The sequence below is a fragment of the Myotis myotis genome, unplaced genomic scaffold (genome assembly GCF_014108235.1).
Source record: "Myotis myotis isolate mMyoMyo1 unplaced genomic scaffold, mMyoMyo1.p scaffold_m19_p_3, whole genome shotgun sequence".
Taxonomy (NCBI): Eukaryota; Metazoa; Chordata; class Mammalia; order Chiroptera; family Vespertilionidae; genus Myotis; species Myotis myotis.
The window spans coordinates 26,381,389-26,405,208 of record NW_023416335.1 but is presented as its reverse complement, the minus strand read 5'-3'; the positions used below and the strand labels follow the sequence as shown (position 1 = coordinate 26,405,208).

At 46.7% G+C, this 23,820-nt stretch overlaps 1 protein-coding gene across 2 annotated transcripts in view; it reads left to right on the top strand.

The window, feature by feature from the left end:
- The window catches only part of TFDP1 (transcription factor Dp-1), a 51,196-nt gene that overhangs the window by 4,997 nt on the left and 22,379 nt on the right, over positions 1–23,820 (top strand). For both annotated transcript variants that reach the window (XR_004966018.1, XM_036298762.1), the window contains exon 3: positions 17,482–17,548. Coding sequence is in view for 1 of the 2 variants with exons in the window: in XM_036298762.1 (XP_036154655.1) it covers positions 17,482–17,548 (67 nt within the window). In the remaining variant the exon portion in view is untranslated. The remainder of the gene's footprint in view (positions 1–17,481; positions 17,549–23,820) is intronic.

Here is a 23,820-nt window from a genome sequence, read left to right as displayed (position 1 = left end):
GTCACTGCCCTGGAACTGCGTGGACCTGTGTTCCCGCAGCCATGGGCCTGTTCTCTCCATCACGGGGTCTTGTCACCCTCATAGGTGAAAAATGTAGTTTATTGTTTATTGATTTATAAAATTAGGTGTCTGTGAATTTTATTTTGTGCCAACCACAGTTCCCATGAGCACAGGTCATGATTGGGAAGGTTTGCCTTGTTGAGAGTGCAATTATATTTTCAGCACTGAGGAAAGCTTCTAAGGCAACAGTAAACTTTAAAGGAAATATAAACGTTATAATGGTTAGATCTTCGTATTAAAGGTTATAAGTGTGTGAAGTAGAAAGTGGATGGCATCTGACATGACTGTTCATGTGTGGGCACCTGTGTGTGTCCTTGCCTGGGCTGCTCCCCTTCCCCACCATCTTTTTCCAATCTGTAGGTCCCCACGAGCAGTTTGATGCTATTACTATTTGGAAAACTGTAGATAAAAGATAAAGGACCTGCATAGCGGCCGTAGTTCTTTTAGAACTGGAGCTAGAAGAGTCAGTGGGTGAGGGAGTGTGGCCCAGAGTGTGGTTCAAGTTCTTTCTCAAGGTCACAGGCAGAGCCTGTGTCCCCAGCTTCTAGTTTCAGAAGTTCCTCATGGCCCTGGGAAGGAGGAGGAGAAGGAACAGTGTCACCTCCATCCCCACTGGAAAGATCGCATTTGCATCCTCGTCCAGTATCACGAAGGTTTGTAAAGAGCAGAGAGCTAGATAGTTGATTTTTTAAATTATAAGGGTGCTTTTGCCAAGAGATGTTGAGTGGCAGGTTCCGACTGTGGTGGGTATTCCTGGGCCCACCCCTCCACATTGCAGGTGTGAGAGCAGAGGGAAGCCTGGTGTGCCCAGTGAGTCCTGACCCAGACCCCAGGCCACTAGCCCTGAGCACTTGGCCAGAGGCCCTCCTGAGGGAGGAAGACACCGCAGATGCCAGCATGATCTTAAGGTGGGGACAGGACTGGGACAGCTCCTGGCCGGGAGGGTGGCTATGTAGGTTTTTATTCACAGTCCATGGGCCTCAGTTTTTTGTTTGTTTGTTTTTGTTTTTTTTTTTTTTAATATATTTTTATTGATTCCAGAGAAGAAGGGAGAGGTAGAGAGAGACAGAAACATCAGTGATGAGAATCATTGATTGGCTGCCTCTTGCATGCCCCCTACTGGGGATGTAGCCCAAAACCTGGCCATGTGTCCTTGACCGGAATCAAATCAAACCCTCGACCCTTCAGTCCACAGGCTGACTCCTTATCCACTGAGCCAAACCAGCTAGAGTGATGGGCCTCAGTTTGAAAGCTGCTCTGTGAGTCCTCTTGTGTTCCGGAAAAAAAAAAAAAATCCCTAAGTTGTATTATTGAGAGCTGAAGACCAAAGAAAAAGGCATCCTATGTAAGCTTTAGAGGGATGCTATAATGAGGCCTGGTTTAATACCAATAGGAGACTAATGAGCTAATCTAAAAATACATGTCCTGAGTATCGTTTTGCAGACCTAGACCTTGGTGATGAAATTCAGGGCTGAAGAAATAAACCTGGCATGGCAATAACCTGCTGTTTCCGCCAGTCTTTGATGCAGTGAGTTCTGGGAATGGACACTAATTCAGTCATTTAGTACCGCCTTTTCTTTTGCCTGCCCTCATAAAGAAACAGCTTCACATTGGAGATTAAGAGGGTGGTACATTTAGCCCGAGTCACTCAGGTTTAAATAGAGAAGAAATCCATGATGGTGTGCTTGTTTTTGCAACAGGGTTTTCATGTTTTAGAGTTAATTTTTCTCTACGTGGAATGAAAATGGAGAACTCTGAGATGGTATCAAACAGCAGAAAGATAGAGCTTAATTAAAAGTGTTGCCCCGAAACATCTTGCTTTAAAAGAGGTATTATACAAACACCTGGTATAAAACTCAAAAGATTAAAGGGGTATCTTTTTCCCTCGTACAATCAGCTTTTTTTTTTTTTTTTTTAGCTTTGTCCTTCTGTGTAAAAAAAAAAAAATTATCTTCAGAGTTGGTTGTGAAACAATTAGGAAATTCGCCTGTGGTATTGATGCATAGCCTCACTTGCTGTGTAACTTCTAGACGATGTTTTCCTCACATCATCGCCTTTTCAAAGAGGTCTTCTCTCTTGGTATTTAATAAATTAATTATTTTTCAGTTAGGACAATTAGGAAATTCTCATTTGTCATTGACACCTGGCTTCTCTTGCCTGCGTTTTCATACGATTTAGGAGGGACTGGATTTCTAGGGAAGAGCGACCAGGAATGGGTCAGAGGTGGCACATGGCCTGCGCCTCTCATGACCCTGTGGATCCTTGCTGAGGGCAGAAGACCTCTGGGATGTACGTCATCTGGGACGTGGGGTGTTGGCCTTGGCTGACCCTCAGGCACCTCCTAACTCAAATGATTACCATTATTAGCGTATCAGCCACAAATAGTATGGCTGCTGTGTCTTCGGGGCACCTGGCCTGGAAAGGAGTCGGCCGTCAGTAAATCCCTGCTGACTGCCTGCGACTCCTGCAGACCCGACTCTGCGTGAGGACTTGTATTCACGGCTGACTAGCTTTTCAGTTGTTGCAGCTTACGGGTGCCCTTCAGATCTGCCACAGGTGATTTGGAACCTCCAGAATGAAGAGTTGTGTTCACCTCTTCTTGTCAGGGTCTGTTGTTTGAGCTTAGGACCCTGTTCATCAACATCAGTTTTTGCACTATCCCGTTTTAAAGGGATGCTTGTTTGATGGGATGAATGAAACTGCTTTGCATTCTCAGGTTCTAAAATGCAGCATCTCTTAACACACATGCTTGAACTGTGCACCCTGGTGTCCCTTACATAACATCACATCCCCAAAGGTCTAAGAAAAGGAGACAGTGACTATCTCCGCTAGGCAAGAGCCCAGATGGTCATTGCCTGTAAGCCGGAAAACCAGGCAGTTTCCAGACCTCGATGTCTCCACAGCCCCCCAGCTCAGCTCTGTCCTGTGCCTCCCCTGCCCAGGTAACAGGTGACAAGTGTGCTGGCCTCCTTCATGGTTCATTCTGCAGAGGAACTCGTCATTCCCAGGTTGTTGTGTGTGGCAGCTCAGCATAGACCGTGAGTTTTGTTTTTAATGAATGACAGTCCTGTCACACCAACCAGCTTTTCTGTCACAATCATTGGAATGTACATTTAGCAGAATTTCCATGAGTAGAGAGTTTGAGGTACTGAAAAAGTTCAAGTAATATTTCTTCTGTTACAAAAGTAATGTTAATTGTACAAAACTTAGAGAGTTCCGGAAAGTAAAAAGAAGAAAAAAATATCATCAGCCAGTATCTGAGATGAATTGTTGGTATTTTATAGTATGTTCCTGTTGGATTTTTATTTAGTCATATTTAATAAAGGCATGTTTTACAAAGATGTAAATGTACTGTACTATTTAATCTTCCTTTTCTCTTTTTTAAAAAAAATATATTTTATTGATTTTTTTTACAGAGAGGAAGGGAGAGGGCTAGAAGAGTTAGAAACATCGATGAGAAAGAAGCATTGATCACCTGTCTCCTCCACATCCCCTACTGGGGATGTGCCCACAACCAAGGTACATGCCCTTGACCAGAATCGAACCTGGGACCCTTCAGTCCACAGGCCGACGCTCTATCCACTGAGCCAAACTGGTCAGGGCCCTTTTCTCTTTAATGTATTGTCAGTATTTCCCCAAGTCAGTTACTTTTTTTAACCACGTTATTTTTAGCAGCTTTACGTTTATTTGACACGTCGGGAAATTATAGATGGTCAGTTCTTGAAAAAGTGAGTTAAAATGGGAAATGATAAAAATGATGCATACCGCCCTAACTGGTTTGGCTCAGTGGATAGAGCGTCACCCTGTGCGGACTGAAGGATCCCAGGTTCGATTCTGGTCAAGGGCACATGCCCGGGTTGCGGGCTCGATCCCCAGTAGGGGGCGTGCAGGAGGCAGCCAATCAATGATTCTCTCTCTCATTGATGTTTCTATCTCTCTCTCCCTCTCCCTTCCTCTCTGAAATCAATAAAAATATATATTTAAAAAATGATGCATACCTTTACACATCGTTTTAAATTCAAACATGTGTATCCACTCCCTCCCCACTCCTTTGCCTATAGAGTGAAAGTCCTTTCTAGGTGATGTGTCCACTGTTGCTGAGTCTCCTATATAAACTGTACTCATAATATCCAGTTCTGATTTCTGTAAAATGGATGGAGAACATAAAAGACATTTAAAGACACTGATGCAACCTTCTAGATTGTTTGCCATTTTCCCCAGACTTCCCCCCCCCCCTTTTTCCTTTATTTATTGGGGTTATGCTAGTTAACAAAATTATACAGGTTTCAGGTGCACAGTTCCACAACATATTATCTGTATACTGTATTGAGTTCACCACTCCAAGTCAAGTCTCTGCCCATCACCTTTATTCCCCCTTTATCCTCCTCCACCTCCCCTACCCCCATCCCTTCAGCAATCACCACACTGTTGTCTGTGTCCATGAGTTTTTTCTCTTTTTTCTTTTTTGCAGCGTCCCCCCACCCAGTCCCACCCCCCGCCCCCTCTGCCTGGGAGCTGTCAACCTAGCCTGCTCTCTATGAGTCTGCTCTATTTTGCTTGTTAGATCATTTTATTCATTAGTTTACACAGATGCGTGAAATCATATGATGTTAGCTTTCTCTGACTGGCTTATGCCACTTAGCATAATGTTCTCCAGATCCATCCATGAATTGTGCGCTCTGGTGTCCCCTTATGGAACATCGCAAAGGGCAAGATTTCCTTTTTTATTGCTGAGTAGTAAGTATTCCATTGTGTAAATGGACCACAGCTGTTTTATCCTCTCATTACTGATGGACACTTGGGCTGCTTCCAAATCTTGGCTATTGTAAATAACGCTGCAGTGAACATAGGGTGCATATATTCTTTCGAATTAGTGTTTTGGGTTTCTTTGGATATCTTCCCAGAAGTGGAATTGCTGGGGCATAGGCAGCTCCATTTTTAATTAAAAAGAAATATTTTTATTGGTTTCAGAGAGGAAGGGAGAGGGAGAGAGAGAAACATCAATGATGAGAATCATTGATTGCTGCCTGCTACATGCCCCCTACTGGGGTTTGAGGCTGTAATCCGGGCATGTGCCCTGACTTGGAATTGAACCGTGACCTTCTGGTTCATAGGTCACCGCTCAACCACTGTGCAACACCGGCTGGGCCCCATTTTTAATTTTTTGTGGTAACTTCATACTGCTTTCCACAGTGAATGTGCCAATCTGCATTCCCGCCAACAGTGCACAGGAGTTCCCTTTTCTCCACATTCTTGCCAACACTTACTTGTTTGCCCCAGGCTTTTAATAACATCCGAGGGGCATAAAGAGATTTTTTAGAAATGAGCACATCTGAGTGTTGGATAGCACGCTGCTGAACTTTCTGGAGCACAGATGTGTGGGTCACCTGAGAGTCCTGAAAGAAATCGGTATCTTATAAGAGAGTGGAGAATATCAAGTAATTTGACAACCCTTACTCCATCCTGATGGACCTTAATTCCTCAGTTCCCAATGCTGGGGATGCCAGTGGTCTCCAGTTAAGTCTCAGATTTGCCCAGATCGATGATGATATCTTAGGATAAATTCTTGGAAGTGTAATTCTGTGTGGATGTTTATGGCCGTGCCTGGATAGGCATGAGTGTGCATGGATGGATGTGGGTGTGTGAGGACGTGTGTGATGCAGCACGTATATGCACTGTATCTTTGAGAGATTATCAGATTACTTTCCAAAATTATTGTACCAGTTTTTACTTCCATCAGATTGTAGGTGAGAGCCCATTTTAACATTCTCTTTTCAACATTGAATTCGATAAGGTGATAGTTTAAAAACCCACAGGCTTGCTTCATTGGACAGGTGAAATATTAAATGGCATTTTGTTTTAGCTTGCATTTTTTTTTATTTAGAAGTTGAATATTTTCCTTTTAAAACAGTGTTTCACTGTGAATGGATGAACATACTCTCTGCTCATTTTCTTTATTCAGGTGTTTATTTCATGTGTATTTGCATCCACTCTTTTTTTTTTAATATATTTTATTGATTTTTTTTTTTTATAGAGAGGAAAGGAGAGGGATAGAGAGCTAGAAACATCGATCAGCTGCCTCCTGCATACTCCCCACTGGGGATGTGCCCGCAACCAAGGCACATGCCCCTGACCGGAATCGAACCCGGGACCCTTGAGTCCGCAGGCCGATGCTCTATCCACTGAGCCAAACCAGTTAGGGCTGCATCCACTCTTTATATATTAAGGATATTAAAGTTTTGTTTTTCATTTCACAGCAAAATGTTAACAATTGTTTGCTTTTGTCATTCAGCGAGAGTCATAAGTATAAAATCACCTCAATATAAGCCTTGGATTTTAACATTAAATACAGATAGTATTTAGGTAACTTTAATGTTTTTCTTCACTTGAGTGATTAGTATATATTTGTTCATCATTATTCAGTGTAATCATCAAAACTCTGAGGCTCGAGTTCACAGTAGCAGTGTGCATTCTTGTAGCTTCTTGGGTAAATGATTACAGTGCAGCCTAAGTATAGCCCATCAGATCTTTTTAGCTGTTGCATAATACCTTACTTCCTTTGTTTAAAAGCATTAATGACTTGGAGTACCTACTATGGGTCTTATTTTTCTGTTGGTTCATTTGCTTTTCAGAAAAATCAGGGTTTGAGTGAAAATATCTTATGCCACCTATACTGATAGATCCTAAATCCTGTTTTGCAGAGAAGGGAAGAGATATGTATGTGAGAGTTCAACCTCTAACTTTGTCTCATAGCTGAGTTTGGGGGGGTCAGTTAAAAAGCCACACTTACCTTTGACCTGGTGAACTTTTAGATTAATCCAGATAAAGACGTTATTTATTTTTGGAAGTTGTTATAACTAGCAGTTCTTGTGAAAAATCTGTTTTTTAAATTTAGATACCTTGTTTGAAATGATGTGCAGCATAAAAGATAAAGGTTTGCCTTAATGTTATCCAAATAGGTAGCCTGTGAGTTAAGATGGCTATGGAATAGTTGGGTGTTTCATTCTCCTTTTATGATGCCTTGAGGTGCCCCTCCCCCAACACACACACACACACACACACACACACACACAGCCACACAGCCACACAGCTTGGGTAGGAGGGAAGTCACAACATTGAACAATCTCATGGGGTTTTGTAACTCTGGAGAAATCCTGTCTGTAGGCTTAGGTGTTGCAGAGCATTTCCAGGCCGGAAGTGGGGACTGTAGAGACGCCTCCCCCCACAGATGTAACCCCTTCTTTTTCCTAACAAACTGTAAAGTGGCTCCTATGGGAGCTGCACGACCAGGTCTGACTTTGGGGATGGAAAGGATAGGAGCTGGTTAGTGTGGAGGTGGGTTTCTGTGATGACTGTAGGCCCGACCTCTTGTGCAACGATGGTGGCCCTGTCCGCCCCACCTCATAGGCCTTTGTCGGAGTGAGGTCTGGACAGGTGTGGACCATGGTCCTAGAGACCCTGCCTCCCCCTGGGAAGGGAAAGGGCCCATGGTGGCGGTGTACTGTTCTTGTCACAGTTGTTCGTCCCCTGCCATCTACCCACCCAGACCCCGCACAGCCTTCAGACCCTGGACCCTGCAGGCTTCCGGGGCCTTCCGTGGGGGTTGTGGAGGAGCACTGGTCCTTGTGCAAACTCCCGGCCTTGGATGACTTTGTTTTTGTTAAAAAGAGAGTTAGGTTTGTTGTAAAAGGGAAAAAAGTATGCTGCAATAAAATTTCCAGTGGAGAAGTGAGATTAGTGTATTGTTACTTTTAAAATTAGCTAATAAAATCAATATATTAGAGGAGCAGAAGATGTCTCTACGCCCTGTTGTGTTACCCTCAGGAGAAACCCCAGGCCTCGGTGCCGAGTGCACGCGGAGCCGCAGGGCCGTGGGTGTTCTCCTGGAAACGATTTCTGCGTGAGGACCAAGGCAGTGGTTTCGAGTGGACCGACGCTGCCTGCTTCTGAGTCCCAGCTCTGCCGCTTCCGGTGCTGTGACCTCAGGCAGAAAGTTCTCCAGGGCTTGGCGACTCGTCTATAAAATGAGGTAACAGGCATACTCTTCTCTCAGGGAAGCAAAGATTAAAGGACCAGATGCATCACGTGCTCGGCCTGGCCCCAGCAACTCTTAGATGGGTTCTGAAGAATAAAACGTGAGGCTTTGAAGAAATTTGGAGTTCGTCACAGGCCTGGGCCTCTGACACATGCTTCTTGGCCCTGAGTAGTTGGTCTGATCAGAGCTCTGGGGGTAGACCTCACCCCGAGTGTGATTGGGGGTGGGGTGGGGTCGGCTCCTTGTGAGGACCTGAACTCAGGAGTGAAGTAGGCAGGCCTTCAGAAGTGGGGTTCAGTGAGTCACAGGCTGCCAGAGACGAGGTGTAGGGGACACACAGGCCATGAAGAGGACGCTGGCTCACCACTGAGTGCTCGGGACCACGTGGCCTGTTTTGGCCCTGTTCCCTGCCTCTACTGCAGTCTTTCTGTAGGCAGACGTCTGCCCATCCCACCTGCAGCTTGCCGTGGCTAGAATTCAGAGGAATCCTGTAGGCGGCGGGCAGCAGGGACTCACCCTGGGGAATAGGGTTGGATGGGCAGCACCTCTGACACCCATGGCTTCCCCTTTAGGGGCTGAAGCTAGGAGGAGGGCGGACATGGGGCAGTTTTGTCATAAAGAACAAGAAATAATAGGGAGCAGCTTCCTGAAAAATCAAATCCTAGCTTCTGTTAGGTGTCCCCATCAGGTCCTGGTGAGCAGTGTCCACCATGCAGCAGGTGAGAGAACGCAGTCGGTGCTTTCCAGAGCTAACCCAGTGCCAATCTGCCACCAACGCCAGAAAGTGGGACATAAGCAAATAGTTAAAAATGGTTTTGGAACCATGTTGTTTTCTTCCAGGCAGTTTTACATTTGTGCCTGTTCTAGAATAGGTTTAATATTTTTCTGGCCGAAAAGCACGAGTTGAGATGACGACTGAAGGAGGCAGGTGATAGATTAGAAGAGCAGATGCTGTGGCTCAGCCTGCTTCTTTCTAGGAAGGATTGTCATTGGGGAGTGAGATACTGGATTCAGCGAGAAACGGAACCGCACACCTCGGCGTGAGCAGGCGGCAGTTCCTGTGCTGTGCATTGTGGAGTGGGGTGGAGGATAATAGTGAAGTGATTCAGCATTTGACTGACCTTCAGGTCCAGCGTGGTGGGCAGGAGTGGGATGGAAATGCTAATTTATACTTCACTCTGAAGAGGTGGGCTGTGGTGGCGGAGGCAGGAGGCCGAAGGAGGCGCTACTGCAGAGGAACTGAAGAATCTTAGCGCTTCAGAGCCGGAAGAGACTGGAGAGCTCCGAATCCAACTAAAGAAAAAGCAACAACGGAATTTAACCTAGGCTGTCCCTTTGAATCCTAATTTTGCTTATCATGGAGAAGAAGAACAGTTGTAATGTGTGTTCATTGCTGATGTCATGGCCCCTGGCAGAGAACTCAGGGTCTCACTTGAATTTCAGAAACCCTGGCAGTCTCAACCCCCTGTTCCTGACACCAAAAGCAAATCCCTTCCTCCCGCCTCCCTCCTCCCCTCCAGCCCCCCCTCAGTCTGCCACACCTGTTCCTCTTCCTTTCCTCTGAGTCTGCTGGCGTTGGTTAACTCCTACCTCTTCCTCTTCCCTTTACTGATGGACCTGAGATTTTCTCCTGAGGACACGGGTTTCTTGTGGGGGAAGGATTGGCACTTGCCTGGTCATTGTTTTCTCCACACTGTTGCTTTTCTGCTCCCCAGCTGATTCCGAAGGCCTGTGCCTCAGGGCCAGCTCTGTGGTCATGGGCTCTGCTCCATTGTCTCTTGCTGTCATTCTGGTTACTTTTCCATGGATGCTCCGTGGGGTCCTGAGCTCTGGTCCATAGCTTTCTGCCTCCGTCCTCATCTCCCTCATCATCCTTAGATTTTTTTTTTTTTTAATATATTTTATTGATTTTTTTTACAGAGAGGAAGGGAGAGGGATAGAGAGTCAGAAACATCGATGAGAGAGAAACATCGATCAGCTGCCTTCTGCACACTCCCCACTGGGTATGTGCCCGCAACAAAGGTACATGCCCTTAACCGGAATCAAACTTGGGACCCTTGAGTCCGCAGGCCGACGCTCTATCCACTGAGCCAAACCGGCTAGGGCTCATCCTTAGATCTTGCTATCCTTGCGACTATCTTTTGCTAGAAAATGACAATAGTTTTGTGCTTTAATTACAAAAATACACTAAGTCCTCAATGTTGCCGATAGGTTCTGCAACTTTAAGTGAAATGACGTATAATGAAGCCAGTTTTTACCACAGGCCAGTTGATATACACAAGAGGTAAGGTTTTACGGCATCTCATCAATGTTATAACGAAACGACATTGAGTCCAATGTCATTATTCGAGCACCTGTTATATAGGATTTATTTAGAAATTCAAATGGTATCAGAAAATCATAGTCCAGGGTGACTAGTCTTACCCTTTGGTGATGATTTTGGGGACTAACTCCTTAGATGTGTGTGTTGTTTAAACGTGCACATGTATTATCCAATTTCACATAAATGAACTCACATTCTGTTCCCTTCTATTTTATTCCACAAGTTGTCCTAGGCTTTTTCATGTGGGTAAATATAAACAGATAATTTAAAAAAAAACTAACCCCTGCATCCCTGTCACCATTCTTTACCGCCTCATTTCACAGCCCTCTTGTCCGTCCATGCTTCTCAATCCCAGCCAGGTGATCATGAAGCCAATGACAAACTTGACGTCGTTTCATTAAATATTCTAGTATGTATCTCTTAAAGATAAGAACTCTTACACATACCAAGACAACAAACAATAATTCATTAGCATTGCCAGATAGCTAGTGTTTGCATTTCTCCATTTATCTCCAAATTTGTAAGCTTCATTTGCGTCAAGGTCTACCTTGGTATTTTGTTTGGATATGCCCTCATTTATTTGAACCTACTGGTGGGCATTTAGGTTGTCTCCAGTAGCTTGCCTTTATGGTAAGCAGAACGGTGGTAAATGTCCTTGTGGGGTGGACTCTCACGATGGCATCTTCCAGGTGGTGGTGCTGGGTAGAGGCATTGATTTTTCGCTTCCCTGTGCTTCCCCTGTCCTAGGAGTGCCCTGATCTTGCCACACAGATTTAAATATAGATATTTGTATTAATTTATTTTGTATTGTTTTCAGCAAGAGCCTTGATTTGAAGCTCCTGTTTGGCTGTTGCCAGATACAGCATTCCTAGCTTTATTTTTTCCACTTTATTCTTTTTTTTTTTTTAAAATATATTTTATTGATTTTTTACAGAGAGGAAGGGAGAGGGATAGAGAGTTAGAAACATTGATGAGAGAGAAACATCGATCAGCTGCCTCCTGCACACGCCCTGCTAGGGATGTGCCCGCAACCCAGGTACATGCCCTTGACCGGAATCGAACCCGGGACCCCTCAGTCCGCAGGCTGATGCTCTATCCACTGAGCCAAACCAGCTAGGGCCACTTTATTCTTTTATTCACTTGGAATCTACTTTTTTATGTGATGAACCATAGCTCTAACTCAGATTTTTAAAAGATGTTTTCATTGATTTTTAGAGAGAGAGAAAAGGTGTGAGATAGAGAGATAGAAATATCAATGAGAGAAACATCGATTGGCTGCCTCCTGCACACCCCCTCCTGGGTATCGAGCTGGCAAACCCGTGCATGTGCCCTGACCTAGAATGGAGCCGGCAACCTCTTGGTCCATGGGTCGATGCTCAACCACTGAGCCACACCAGCTGGGCTCTCAGTTTTTTTTTCTTGCATCGTGCTTCATATCTCCTTGTTTTGTAATTTCACTATGATGTTCTTTCCGTAGCAAAGACAAACCCACAGCAGGTGGCTGTCACCGGAAACAGGCCAGCACATGAACAGTTCAGGAGAGATAGCTGTGCGGTCTCCAGCACCTTACCACTCTCCTTTGTCGGTTCTGTAACAGTTACCCAACATGTAGCAACCTGGCGCTTCGACATTGTTACCCGCGGCTTCTGTGGGTCAGGAGTCTGGCTATAGCTGCACTGGCCCCCCAGCTCAACACGCTAAGGTGTTGTACCCTGAGGTGTTGGGGTGGTGGTGACTGCATCCACTCACTTGCCTGGTTGTTGGTAGGATTCCGTCCCTTGAAGGTTCTTCGCTGGGGGTCACCCTCTGTTTCTGGGCACGTTGGTCCCTCCATGGGGCAGGTTCACATTATCAGAGGGACTGAGTGAGGCAGGGAGAGGGAGAGACAAGAGACAGACACACACGCATATGCACACGCACGCACACACACACACACACACACACACACACACACACATGCCAGTAAGTCAGAAGTCTTGGTCTTTGAGATCTAACATGGCCTTTGTAGATTAAGCCACCAGATGACCCTAAGGTAGTGGTTCCCAATGTGGGGCACAGCCCCACAGGGGGACTATTTGATTTTTAAGGGGGGCAATTCGAGAAAGTTATTAACAGTGAATTTTTTGCATTTCTTATAATTCTAGGGGCCTCATATACAATATATAAATATATAGTGACATTTATGCATTTCAGTTCTCTATTATATGTTTTGAAACTTTATTTGCTGTTTTTTCATATCCCTTTATATTATTATTTTTATAACAATTTCTTAGTGATTTCTTCCTCAGTACTTCAACTGTCCTTTTGTTCTTTTATTTTTCTCTTTCATGGATGCCATGTTCTTTGGAAGCTTGTGAGACCAAGTTAATGGCCTTTTAGGCTTCCTCCACATGAATAGGAGTTTACTTTTTGAATAATAAGAATTATATGTCACGGGGGGGGGGAGGGGGGGCATCAGGATTTTAGAGATGCTTAGGGTGGGGCATGGCCAAAAGGAGGTTGGGAACCACTGCCCTAAGGCCCAAATGCTGACTGAGGCCCTTCAAGGGCAGACCTCTCCTCTGGGCTGCTCGACCTCCTCAGTCTGGACTTTGGGGTCCTTGCTGCAGTGGTTTTCTTTCCATACAAACATCCTGCTCTTATAGGTCTTATAGTCTAGTGGCAAGAATAATTAGTAACCTGGATAATAACTTAGAAAGTGCATGGAGTCAGGAAGTAGCAGGAAGCATGGGGGCTGCACCTGGAGGAGGGCGGTGAGAACTGAGGGTGCCAAGAGGGGACTTTGGTTCTCTTGGGTAATGTCCAGCCCTGCTGGTCTCTCACCAGCAGCTGACTGTCCCTACCCTTCTCACTTTCCACGTAAACAACCAGCTCAGACCACCTTCCTTTACCTCCTCGCCCTGAGCTGTGCCCTGCTGGCCGGGAGCGAGGCTTTATCTTTCTGGCAGCCTTCTAATGGGATGTGGGCAGGCAGGCGGTCCCTGGTCTCAGGGTCTCTGTATTGCCGAAGACTTTGTATGTTATCCTAGGGTGATGAGAGGCAGTCATGGTTGAGTGTGTTTTAGAAAGAGGAAGGACAGGAAGAAGGAGACCAGTGCGGGGATTCAGAGTGTGGCGGTGGGAGCTGGCCTGTGGGTTAGGTCCGTCCTCTGCTGGGCCACTCGTGAAGTGGTGTGGTCATAGCACCCTTCTTGGGGCTGTCACAGGTTAAACTGGTTTGCATTTCTAAAGCCTGGAACATGGTAAGCGCAAGTAAGGTTCTAAATTAAGTAAAATAATCATATTCAATTTTTTAGTTTTCATTTTTAATTGGTTCAGCTTTTTCTAGCAGCATTATGTTTTGGTAATATGTTTTACTGTTATTGCCACTATTTTTTTAAATCTTTGTTATTGCTACTATTAATATTAGCTAATATAAGAATAATCAACTTTTATTTTCATTAAATATGAGCATAATAGGCTAATTATAGAAACTAAGAAAAACTATAGTTATGGGAAATGAGTACCTTTGCTATTGGTTTGGGTGTTAATATATTTAGCAGTTTGAGAGAGAGACACATCTATTGGTTGCCTCTCACATTCGCCCTAACTGGGGCCGGGGATTGAACCTGCAACCCAGGTATATGCCTGTGACCAGGGAATTGAACCCATGACCCTTTGTTGCATGGACCGATGCTCTAACACTTAACAACACTGGCCAGGGTGACATCTTAAGTATAAGGATTTTGTAGGAAAGTAAGTCTAATGCACTTATCTTAAAATTAATTGCAATTTCAGTAATGCCTTTAAAAAAACAAAAAACATTTGTAATACCTTAACTAATTAAAAAAAAAAAAAACAACAACCTGTGTTTTGATGCTTATAATCAGGTACCTGCAGGTCGTAGCTCTGGGCTACCAGGTGTAAGGAAGAAATCCAATGGGTGACTGTAATATTTTTGTTAATTCAGTATCTGTGGTTGTGTGATTGAAGTTGTGTACTAACCGTAAACCTGTCGGAGTGATGTCATGTTGGAAAATCCCAAGGAGGGCTGTAATGGGATTCATTTCAGTACGTCCCCATGCTGATAATATATTCCCATTGGTGTGGCATGTTGCATGGCCTTGGACTGTCCTACTGTCTGAAGAAAGAGTGGAGATGAAACAGGTCAGGCCTCGTTCACTGCCCACATGCCTAACGCCCTGCAGTCCTGGGTGCTGAGAGGAGACACTGGGTCAGGGTGCGGTCCAGGCGTGCGGGCTCCGTACCAAGGAGAGTGGCGACTCTGAGGCCAAGACGGGTTTGCCGCAGGACCTCGTAAGTCTTGTTTACACCAGCACTGTCGTCGGTGTGCAGGTTTCTGAAGGCATTTCTGTCCACAGTGACAACTTTGCAGCGGGCCTGGGCCGTTCCTGCTTTGAGCACCGGCAGACCAGCACCCCAGGAGCCCTCAGAACTTCCTTGGTCCTGGGCAGACCAGCATGATTGGTCACCCGTGTGTGAATTTTTAAAGGTTTGCAGGTCATGCTGTGATTCTTGTAGAAGCTGTGAGGGAGGTGTGACTGGCGCTGCTTGTCCCTGGTCTGCAGGTAGCGGCAATGGAGGCTGGGACTGCAGAATCACCCAGGCAGGGGAGCCGGTGGGAGGGTGTCCTGAGAATGAAGCAGAGCAGATGTGGGGAGTGGGCGGTCTTCTCGGCAGGTGACAGGCCAGGTATCAGGACTCAGTAGGTGTCTTAAAGTTGACCACACATGAATCCAATCAATAGGGAGGTATTTTTTTAGGAAAGATGACAGTAATTTCCTATTATACTTAGTTGATTCTTGTCACCCTTCACCAGTGAGGTCTTTGTTAGGTTTTTCAGTTGTCCTTTGGTGCTTATTCGCCATGAAGGGGGCGGTGTTTTAGAGAAGCACCATTACGAAGGCTGAAGCTGTGATTCTGGGTAGGTTTTGGGCGATGACGCTGGACCTGAGTTAGTTTGTGTGGGTTTGCGAGAAACCAGCTTTTCTCCTGAATTCCACAATGTCATGAGTGGTTCTAGTATAGTGTTCTTAAAGGGCTGAGGCGGGGCTTTGCCCAGTGATGTTAGTGCTACAAGGTCTCCCCTGCACCAGGCATTGTTCTCAAGGAGAGCAGTCCGGAGGAGCTATGCACCTTCGGACGGGTGGACACACAAATGTCTGAGGATGCTGTCTGTTCCCACACATAGCCTGGAGCAAGCAGAGTGTGTGTCTGGTCGGGGTTGGTCTTCAAGTCCCCAAATAATTTCTGTCACCTTCATAGAGAGCATATTAGAAGGAGTCTATTGGTGGCGAGGGTGAGGGGGGGGGGAGAGGCTTGGTTTTAGGTGTTATTTGGGAAAATCTGTTGTGCTGTATCTCTCGGCATTTAAGAGTAGGATGAACCCGTATCGAAACTGGTTTAGATTAGTCGTATGTGGAAGCTAGTCATATGTGGACCTGTCCTGTTCTGGTATTTCTCGCTATAATATCTTTAACTGCTCAGTTGTTGAAAACAATTCTGCTTTGCTGTAGCAACCTGCCACCTGGCTGACCAGATGCCACTGTAGTTCATATATTCCCAAGGCTCTTGCTCCTTCCAGAAAGGACTTTTAAAGTGTTGTGTTTATCTAAGATCAGGAAACCTAAATAAGTTATTTTGGTCATAACCATTTGTCTTTGACATTTTGCAGTCAGTCATCCTATCCTATATAATAAAACCCTAATATGCAAATCGACCAAACAGCAGAATGACCGGTCACTATGACATGCACTGACCACCAGGAGGCAGATGCTTGACACAGGAGCTGCCCCTTGGTGGTCAGTGGGCTCCCACAGGGGGAGCGCCGCTCAGCCAGAAGCCGGGCTCACGCTCATGGCTGGCAAGCGCAGCAGTGGTGGCAGAAGCCTCTCCTGCCTCCACTGCAGGTCGGTGGTAAGGAGCGAGGGGTCCCAGACTGCGAGAGCCCTGGACTGCGAGAGGGATGTCTGCCTGCCAGCTTGTCCCCCCGATCCCTGGGGGAATCGGGCCTAAGCTGGCAGGCAGACATCACCCAAGGGTTCCCAGACTGCAGGAGGGCGCAGGCTGGGCTGAGGGACACTCCCCTGCCCTCCATCTCCCCCCCCCCCCACAGTGCACAGATTTTATGCACTGGGCCTCTAGTATTACATAAAGACATTTGAGCCAGCACATTCCCTCTGGGGAGCACGACCACCACGCCGTCCCCTTCCCTCTCCCCCTCTCCTTCCCCCACCGGCATGCATCTCCTAAACTCTAAGGGACCCCACAAGACTTGCAAACAGGGGAGCAATGGGCAGCAGCCTAATCTCGGATCCTGTCCCCAAGGCCCTCTTTTCTCTGACTTCCCAGAAAGCTAAGGCAGCCTGCTCTTGTTTCACTGTCCCCAGCTTTAATAAACGTTCCCTCATAGAAAAGCAAAAGAACCAAAGCTCCATGCAGCTGTTAAGGTTTGCTTCAAAAATACATTCAGTGACTACCCAGGTCATGAAAAGAAGCAGTTTTCATTTTTTTTTGTTTGTTTGTTTTGTCTTGAGGCTCTGACCAACTCCAAGGCCCTTGTTCTATTCTCAGGCTGAATCACCAGGTTGCTTTCAAGATAGTTAAATGTCCTTTCACATCCACGCCTTTGCCAGCCTCAGACATTACCACTTAAAATACTTGTGCCATTTAAACATAAATAAAAACATTATTTCATTACTGTCTCAAGGTCTAAGCTTTAAAGAGTAAAATCTTCAAATGACCTTTTTATGCTGATCAGATAAGTAACTCATGGGCGAAGGCACCCACACGTGGACCTGGGTGTTTCCCTCCATGGCTTTCTGCAGTTCTTTGCGTAGTGGTGACCATTTTGCCCTTTTCCCCTCTTTTCTTTGAATTTATCGTGGTGACACTGGTTAACAAAATTATACAGGTTTCAGGTGCACAGTTCCACAACACGTCATGTATACACTGTATTTTGTGATGTTATTTATACCTCCCTCTGACCAGGATGGTGTGTTAAAGACCAGCTTTGTCGCTCTATTAGCTGTTGTATTTATTATGACTGTTGTTGTTTTCTCAGGCCGGTCTAATTGAAGCCAACGGGGAACTAAAGGTCTTCATAGACCAGAACCTTAGTCCTGGAAAAGGTAAGGGCACCTACTTTGGAAACGTGAGTTTGTTGATAAATGCGTGAAGTTTGCTGTATTTGTGAATTTTCTGCTATGAAAGCCCTTGAAAGCTGTGGAAACCCACCTTGGGAGCCCTCCTGCCTGGGAGCCCCCAGGATGGACTGGGAGGAGTGGCGTTCGGAAGTCACTCAGACACACCACCTGCACACACACACACCAGTGGCTGAGTTTATTTTGGTTTGTAAGTCGCATACTGTTGGCAGAAATTCAGGAAATGTGGAGAAGTGAAACGAAGAAAATACAGGTCACCTGTGTTCTGTCCACCTCATGGCCTGGAGCTGGGGGTGTGCTCTCCAGGCCTTTGCTCTGTGGCCAGCACTGAAGCAGATGGACACAGACTTCAAGGGCTCACGGTGAGGGGCACACCTCACAGTGTGAACAAGAGTCCACGTCAGTGGCTGTGTGTGTATCTTCGTTATTTCTCTGGGGATCAGTGTTGTTCTGCATCACTAGAATTCAGGGAGGATCGGTTAAAGCCATGCCTTCCCAGCGGTCCCTCAATTTGCAGTTTCCCTCTGAGAACGTGTATTTGAACATGCTGGGTACCTCCTCAGGTTGTGGAATTACTGGATCCACGTCAAAGGTATGTGCCTTTAAAGTGTTGATTTGTGATGGTTGGCTGATTGTAAAGCTGCATTGGTGTGGAGCTTTGATAACAAGTTCGAGCAAGCCCATTTGGTGCAGCTCATTGTAATACTGCTTAGAGAAGACCTGAGGGAGACCTGGTTTGTCTTAAGGAGGTTTTGCTTGCAGGGGTGGATGAAGTCCAGGTGTGTGGCTCCAGCTCTACCGTCCACTGTCTGTGTCAGCCAGGCTGGGGCCAGAGGCCTTGTGCAGTGTTAGGGGTTAGGTTCTGTTTAAGGATTACTTCTTTCTGCTTTTTCTAGTGATTGTCATACATTAGATTACCTTTTTACTCTAAGAGTGAGGCCTTAATAAGTGATCTTTTGATGCCTACTATAGCCTTGGGGATTTACAACTGGTGCGGGGCCCTCACTCGGTCTTCCCGCTGTGTCCCAGCCCCTTCACGTCTGTCCATCCATTACTGGTGAGCACTGGACAGAAACCCAGCCATCTCCTGCCTCATCCATTCCCCTCTCCCGGGAAGCTAGGTCCCTATGTGACTGAGCAAGTCTGGTGTGTTGTGGGTTCACACCCTGCCCCCTCGGTTGCATCGGGGCTTATCTTCAGATGGCCATGGAGGCTCCTGGACACGGCCACATGCTGTGTGCACCTTGGCCTGCACCCTGTCCAGGGCTTGACTGATCTCTTGCTCCAGGCCTAGGCTCACGCCTACTCTCCTGGTTTCACTGCTGGAATGTCATGGGCGTGCCCTGCACTTCATTTCCCTCTGTCCGAGGATGGAGGCCCACTGAGGGATTTGGTGTTGGCATACTTTTTAGTCTTGATATGTTGTGAAGCTAATGTTTGGCACTCACAGATTGCTTGAGTGAAAAATTCAGTGTAAGTAATTGAACATTTAACATTTTCAGAAATTGGAGGCATGACATTTTCTATTAAAGCGATGAAGCAGAAATAATAATGGGGAAAAAAATCCACAAACTTTGCTCCCTTGGAAATGATGGAAGCCTTTCATTCCGGTGTTTATTTTGAATTTCTCTCCAAGTAAGCTTACTTGTGACCTCACATTGGCTGTCTCCTTTTCCTTTCCTATTGAGTTTAATTGTGAGCCAAGGAATTGGATTGGAAGGATGGAAAAATAATAGTTTCTTGACTCTACTAAGATATTTTGGTGTTGGCTCCCTGCAGCGTTTAAAATACTTTGTGTCTCCCTCGGGCATGGCCTAGCTTCTCTGCAGCCCCCTCATCTTACCCTGTGTGTTCTTCAGCTCATTTTTTCGTCCTCACTCACCCCACTCGCCTTTGCTGTGCTGCGCTGCCATTGGGAGTCCCCTGACCGCATGCCCAGGCCTCGCTCATCCTCCTGACCAGTCCCTCCTGGCTGCCCCGTGGGTGGTGGAGTCCAGAGCCAGTCCTGGGACCAGTGCAGCCTCCAGGTGGTCCGGGCTCCTTCCTTCTCCCAAGGCCCCTCCCTGTCCCTTCCACCTCACAGCAGTGCTTCAGGGAGAAGGCGCATGGCGACGTCTCCACAACCCCACTCCGCAGCTCTCCCCGAGCCACCACGTTTCTCCTGCCCCTTCCAGAGAATTAGCTTTTAACAAGCGGAGCTATTTGTCTGTTCATGCTGTTCTGGCCGGTGGGGGCTTGGATGTGGAGAGAGTAGGACCAGGCCGTCTGACCGCCACCCTTGTGCACTGACAGACAGGCTTTCAGCAGCAGCGTCGCCTGTTGCTTCTGGTTCATGAGTTTAAGGATAGTTTTAAGCAGTGTTGTACTAACTTGAACTGTTCGCTTTGGGTTCTTTATTAGTATTTCATTAGCTTGGAGAGCCCCATGAGCAACACATTGGGGTGTCATTTGATTCAGTGGTCACTGTGGGCACTTCCCATGGGGCAGCTGGCAAAGGCTTGGGGTCACAGTGAGTAAGGCTCAGACCCCCCTCTCCTCCCCCTCCCCCCACACACAGCTCTCCGGAGCCCAGGGGCGTGCGGTCAGCAGCATGTCCTGGAGAGCCAGTCTCTCTGGAGTGACTGTGAAGGAGCAGGGGCTGGTTCTCACTGTGGAGGTTTCGGTAGTAAGGATGGGATGGTCCTGAGGAGAGGCTGGGGCATCCAGGGCAGGGACTGGCCTCGCCCCCTTCCCTGCACCGTGTACCTGTGGGACTAGTTCACCGTTGCTCTCACGCCCACCCACCGGGAATTCAGGAGCAGGCCAGCGTCTGATTACTGCCCCTGGGAACCTCGCTGCCCTCGGCTAAGAACCCGAGACACCCTCAGGTGAGGCCAGACCCAGCATCCAGTTCCCTCCTCGTCTGCTCCTGTTGGAGTTCTGGCTTTGACTCACTTCCTTGCACCTGGGCCCTACTGTGCCCCTGCTCTGGGCCCTGCCACTCTTGCCCCATTGGGGTTCTCATCACGCCACTCCCAGTCTCGGCCTCCCTGCCCACCCTGTTCCTGGATCACTCCTGTTCTTAAAGCTGCTGTGTTTCCAGTCCCCGGTGCCAGCCAGAGTTCTCTCCAGAGGCAGAGTTGGTGGAAAACACGTCATGTGTATGAAGGAGGTGTGTTTCAGGGAATCACCAGCCTGTGTGCTGTGGGACTGGCAGGTCTGAGATTGGCAGGGCAGGCCGGCAGCCTGGAAACAGGCAGGAGCTGGGGCTGCAGTCTCAAGGCGGAACTCCTTCTCAGGGAAACCTCAGGTTTTGTTCTCAAGGCTCTCGGCGGGTTAGATGGTTTATCCAGGCATATGGCAACTTTAGGTTCTTCTTTACCTAAAGTCTATGTTTGTCGATCTCACCACGTCCACAAAGAGCTGCCAGAACAGTCCCCAGGCTGGTGTTCGATGGGATAACTGGGAACTAGTAAGTGCCTTGGCAAACTGACACATAAAGTTGGCCATAACACCCTGCGAGACTCAAAAATCTACTTCCCCCAGAAAAATGCACTGACCGCACAGCCTTTGCATCCACAGGCCCTGAAGACAAGAGCCCCGATGCAGTTTCAGACAGTAACTTCTGTGTGCACTTTTAGTTGTGACAGCCATCTGGGCTGTAACACCGTGTGAGTCTTTGCACACACATTTGTTTTTGTGATTTGGGCAGACGCTTAGGAGTGGAAACTAGGTCACATAGCAAATGTATATGTGGCTGCATTGCTTTGCTTCCAGTTGCTCCGCATCCTCACTAATGTGTGATGTCATCAGTGTTTTCAACTTCATGTGTGCTAATCGGTCTTTCCTCTTAACTCCCTTCTTGCCTGTGGCCTCACACTGCTGGAAGGAGTCTGTCCCGGGTGCGGTGCCTGTCGCCTAAGGCCCTGCCCCTACCCTGCACCTCGACCTGGATGAGTTCCAGGCCCGGCCGATCTTCTCGCTTTATTCCTCATGGTTCTTGCTTGGGTCTTTTTTCCCAGCCAAACAGTAATGGTGCACAGGTAGCCTTCCCCCACCACTCAGATGCCCACACAGCCCTTCCTGCCAGCCTGCGCCCTGCCCGTCCCCTGCACAGACCTGACCTTGGACCACAGCTCAAGTGCGCCCCTTTTTCTGTACTCTGGGTCTCTGTTTGCACTTCATTACGCTTCCTGCCTTTTCAAACTGAAAACTTATTTATTACCCAGATAATATATGCTTACTGAGAAAAACCCCAGCTGTACCTGAGAGTACAGTTAAACATGTAAATGTATGTTAAAGTGCATACTTCCTATTTTGGGAACACTTTTCTGCACCCGGTGTCCATGCACGCAATGCACTGAGACAGGTGGTGATCTTCTTCATGCTGTGTGTAACTGCAGTTTGTTGTAGCTGGGCTGTTCTGTCAGTTTCTAATGCTACCTTTTGTTACCTGGCACCTTGTTAGTGGGGGAGCTCTAATACCTGTTGATCGATTAGTGACGTAAACCTGTCTTTTTTCTGAAGAGCTCTAAGGCCCCTTATGCTAGACGCGTGTAGGTCACTGTCTTCAGCTCCTGGAGGTAGGGCCCATCTCCATGTGCTCTTGCTTTAACCCAGAACATTGCTTCCTGCATCATTGTCTTTGCCTAACTGGTGAGCAGGCATTCTCCTGGGACGAATGTCATTTTCCCTGCTTCAGTGCTGTTTTCCAGCTTTAGGGTTCTGAGGTAGGAAAATGAAAATTTACCAGTGATGTGTGGCTGAAACCTGAGTGTTATTTTGTAATTCTCGAGGTGTGTTAACTGTACCCTCCCAAATGCACGCATACGTGCACACGTACACATACACACTTGCACACACTCGCACACGGTGGGTAAATTCAAACTGGTCTCTGTAGTGGTTGGGAGGGGAGCCCAGTTGCAGGAGGAAGCGGAGGAACTTTTGGTTTGCCCCTTGGATGGCTGCCCTCCGGGGAACGTGGGACAGAGGCACCAGCCTGTTCTCTCCTCCTGTCCTCTGTTTTAACCCAAAGGGCATTTACAGCATGGTAGTGATGTCCTGCCCTGTGAGCCTGGCTCCTGGGCATGAGGTGATGACCGTTCTTCAGTTAAATGCTGGCCAAGGAGCAGAAGGGCTGCTACACAGTGAGGCTGCATGGAACTCACCTGGGATGCGGGTTCTGGGCTGACCCAGCTGACGCAGCCAGAGCGCAGCCCTGGGGCGTGGCACACCTCAGCTTGGATCCACGGAGGAGCCCCTGCAGAGCCCATTTCTCCCTGGTTTTCCTGCCTGGCTGATGAGCAGCATGTCTGTGTGGGTCGGGTGTGGCTGCTGCAATGGCCCAGGAAGGCGGCTCCTTCTTGGTGCTCAAGAACTGAGGAGAAGGCTGTTGTGGCTGATCCAGGGCCAGACAGTGAAGGTGCAGCATGCAGGGTCGCCACGGTCTAGTCATGTTAATATAACAAAATATTTGTAGCACGGTGGCAAAATAGTAACTCTTAAAACATTAGATTCCAAAGCTTTAAGATGTTTGGTTAAAATTATTTCCAAGAAAACACTAAACTATATGTTTTCATAATTTATCTTAAAAACCTATACAGTATGTAATAATAGACTATGATTACTAATTATAAAAATATGCTTATATAGTTATTTTTAGAATTCTTTTTCTTTTAATGGTTATAGCAATCAGACCATGTATGTTCTTTTTTAAAAAATATATATTTTTATTGATTTCAGAGGCAGGGAGAGGGAGAGAGAGCTAGAAACATCAATGATGAGAGAGAATTATTGATTGGCTGCCTCCTGCACGCCCCACACTGGGGATTGAGCCTGCAACTTGGACATGTGCTCTTGACCGGAATCGAACCTGGGACCCTTCAGGCCGCAGGCTGATGCTCTAGCCACTGAGCCAAACCAGCTAGGGCAGACCATGTATATTTTTAACTCAATTTTTTGCCAAGAAAGGAATTCTCCATTGTATAATGTTATATTTGAAAATATTTTGTTATGGAGTTTCTTTATAAAAGGCTGTGTAGTACATTTTACAGTTGAAACTATTATTTCTAGTTAGATTCCTAGACTGTTATAATTTAACCTATCTTGTAACTGAAATGTTAATCCCCCATAAATAGATTGCATGTAGCAGTCTTTATTAGAAAAATGTGCTAAACATTCTAATTTTTATCGCTAAATTAAACAAAAAATGAAATACCATTTTATTTTTGAGGTTGTCAAAAAGTGACAAGTCTTACTGA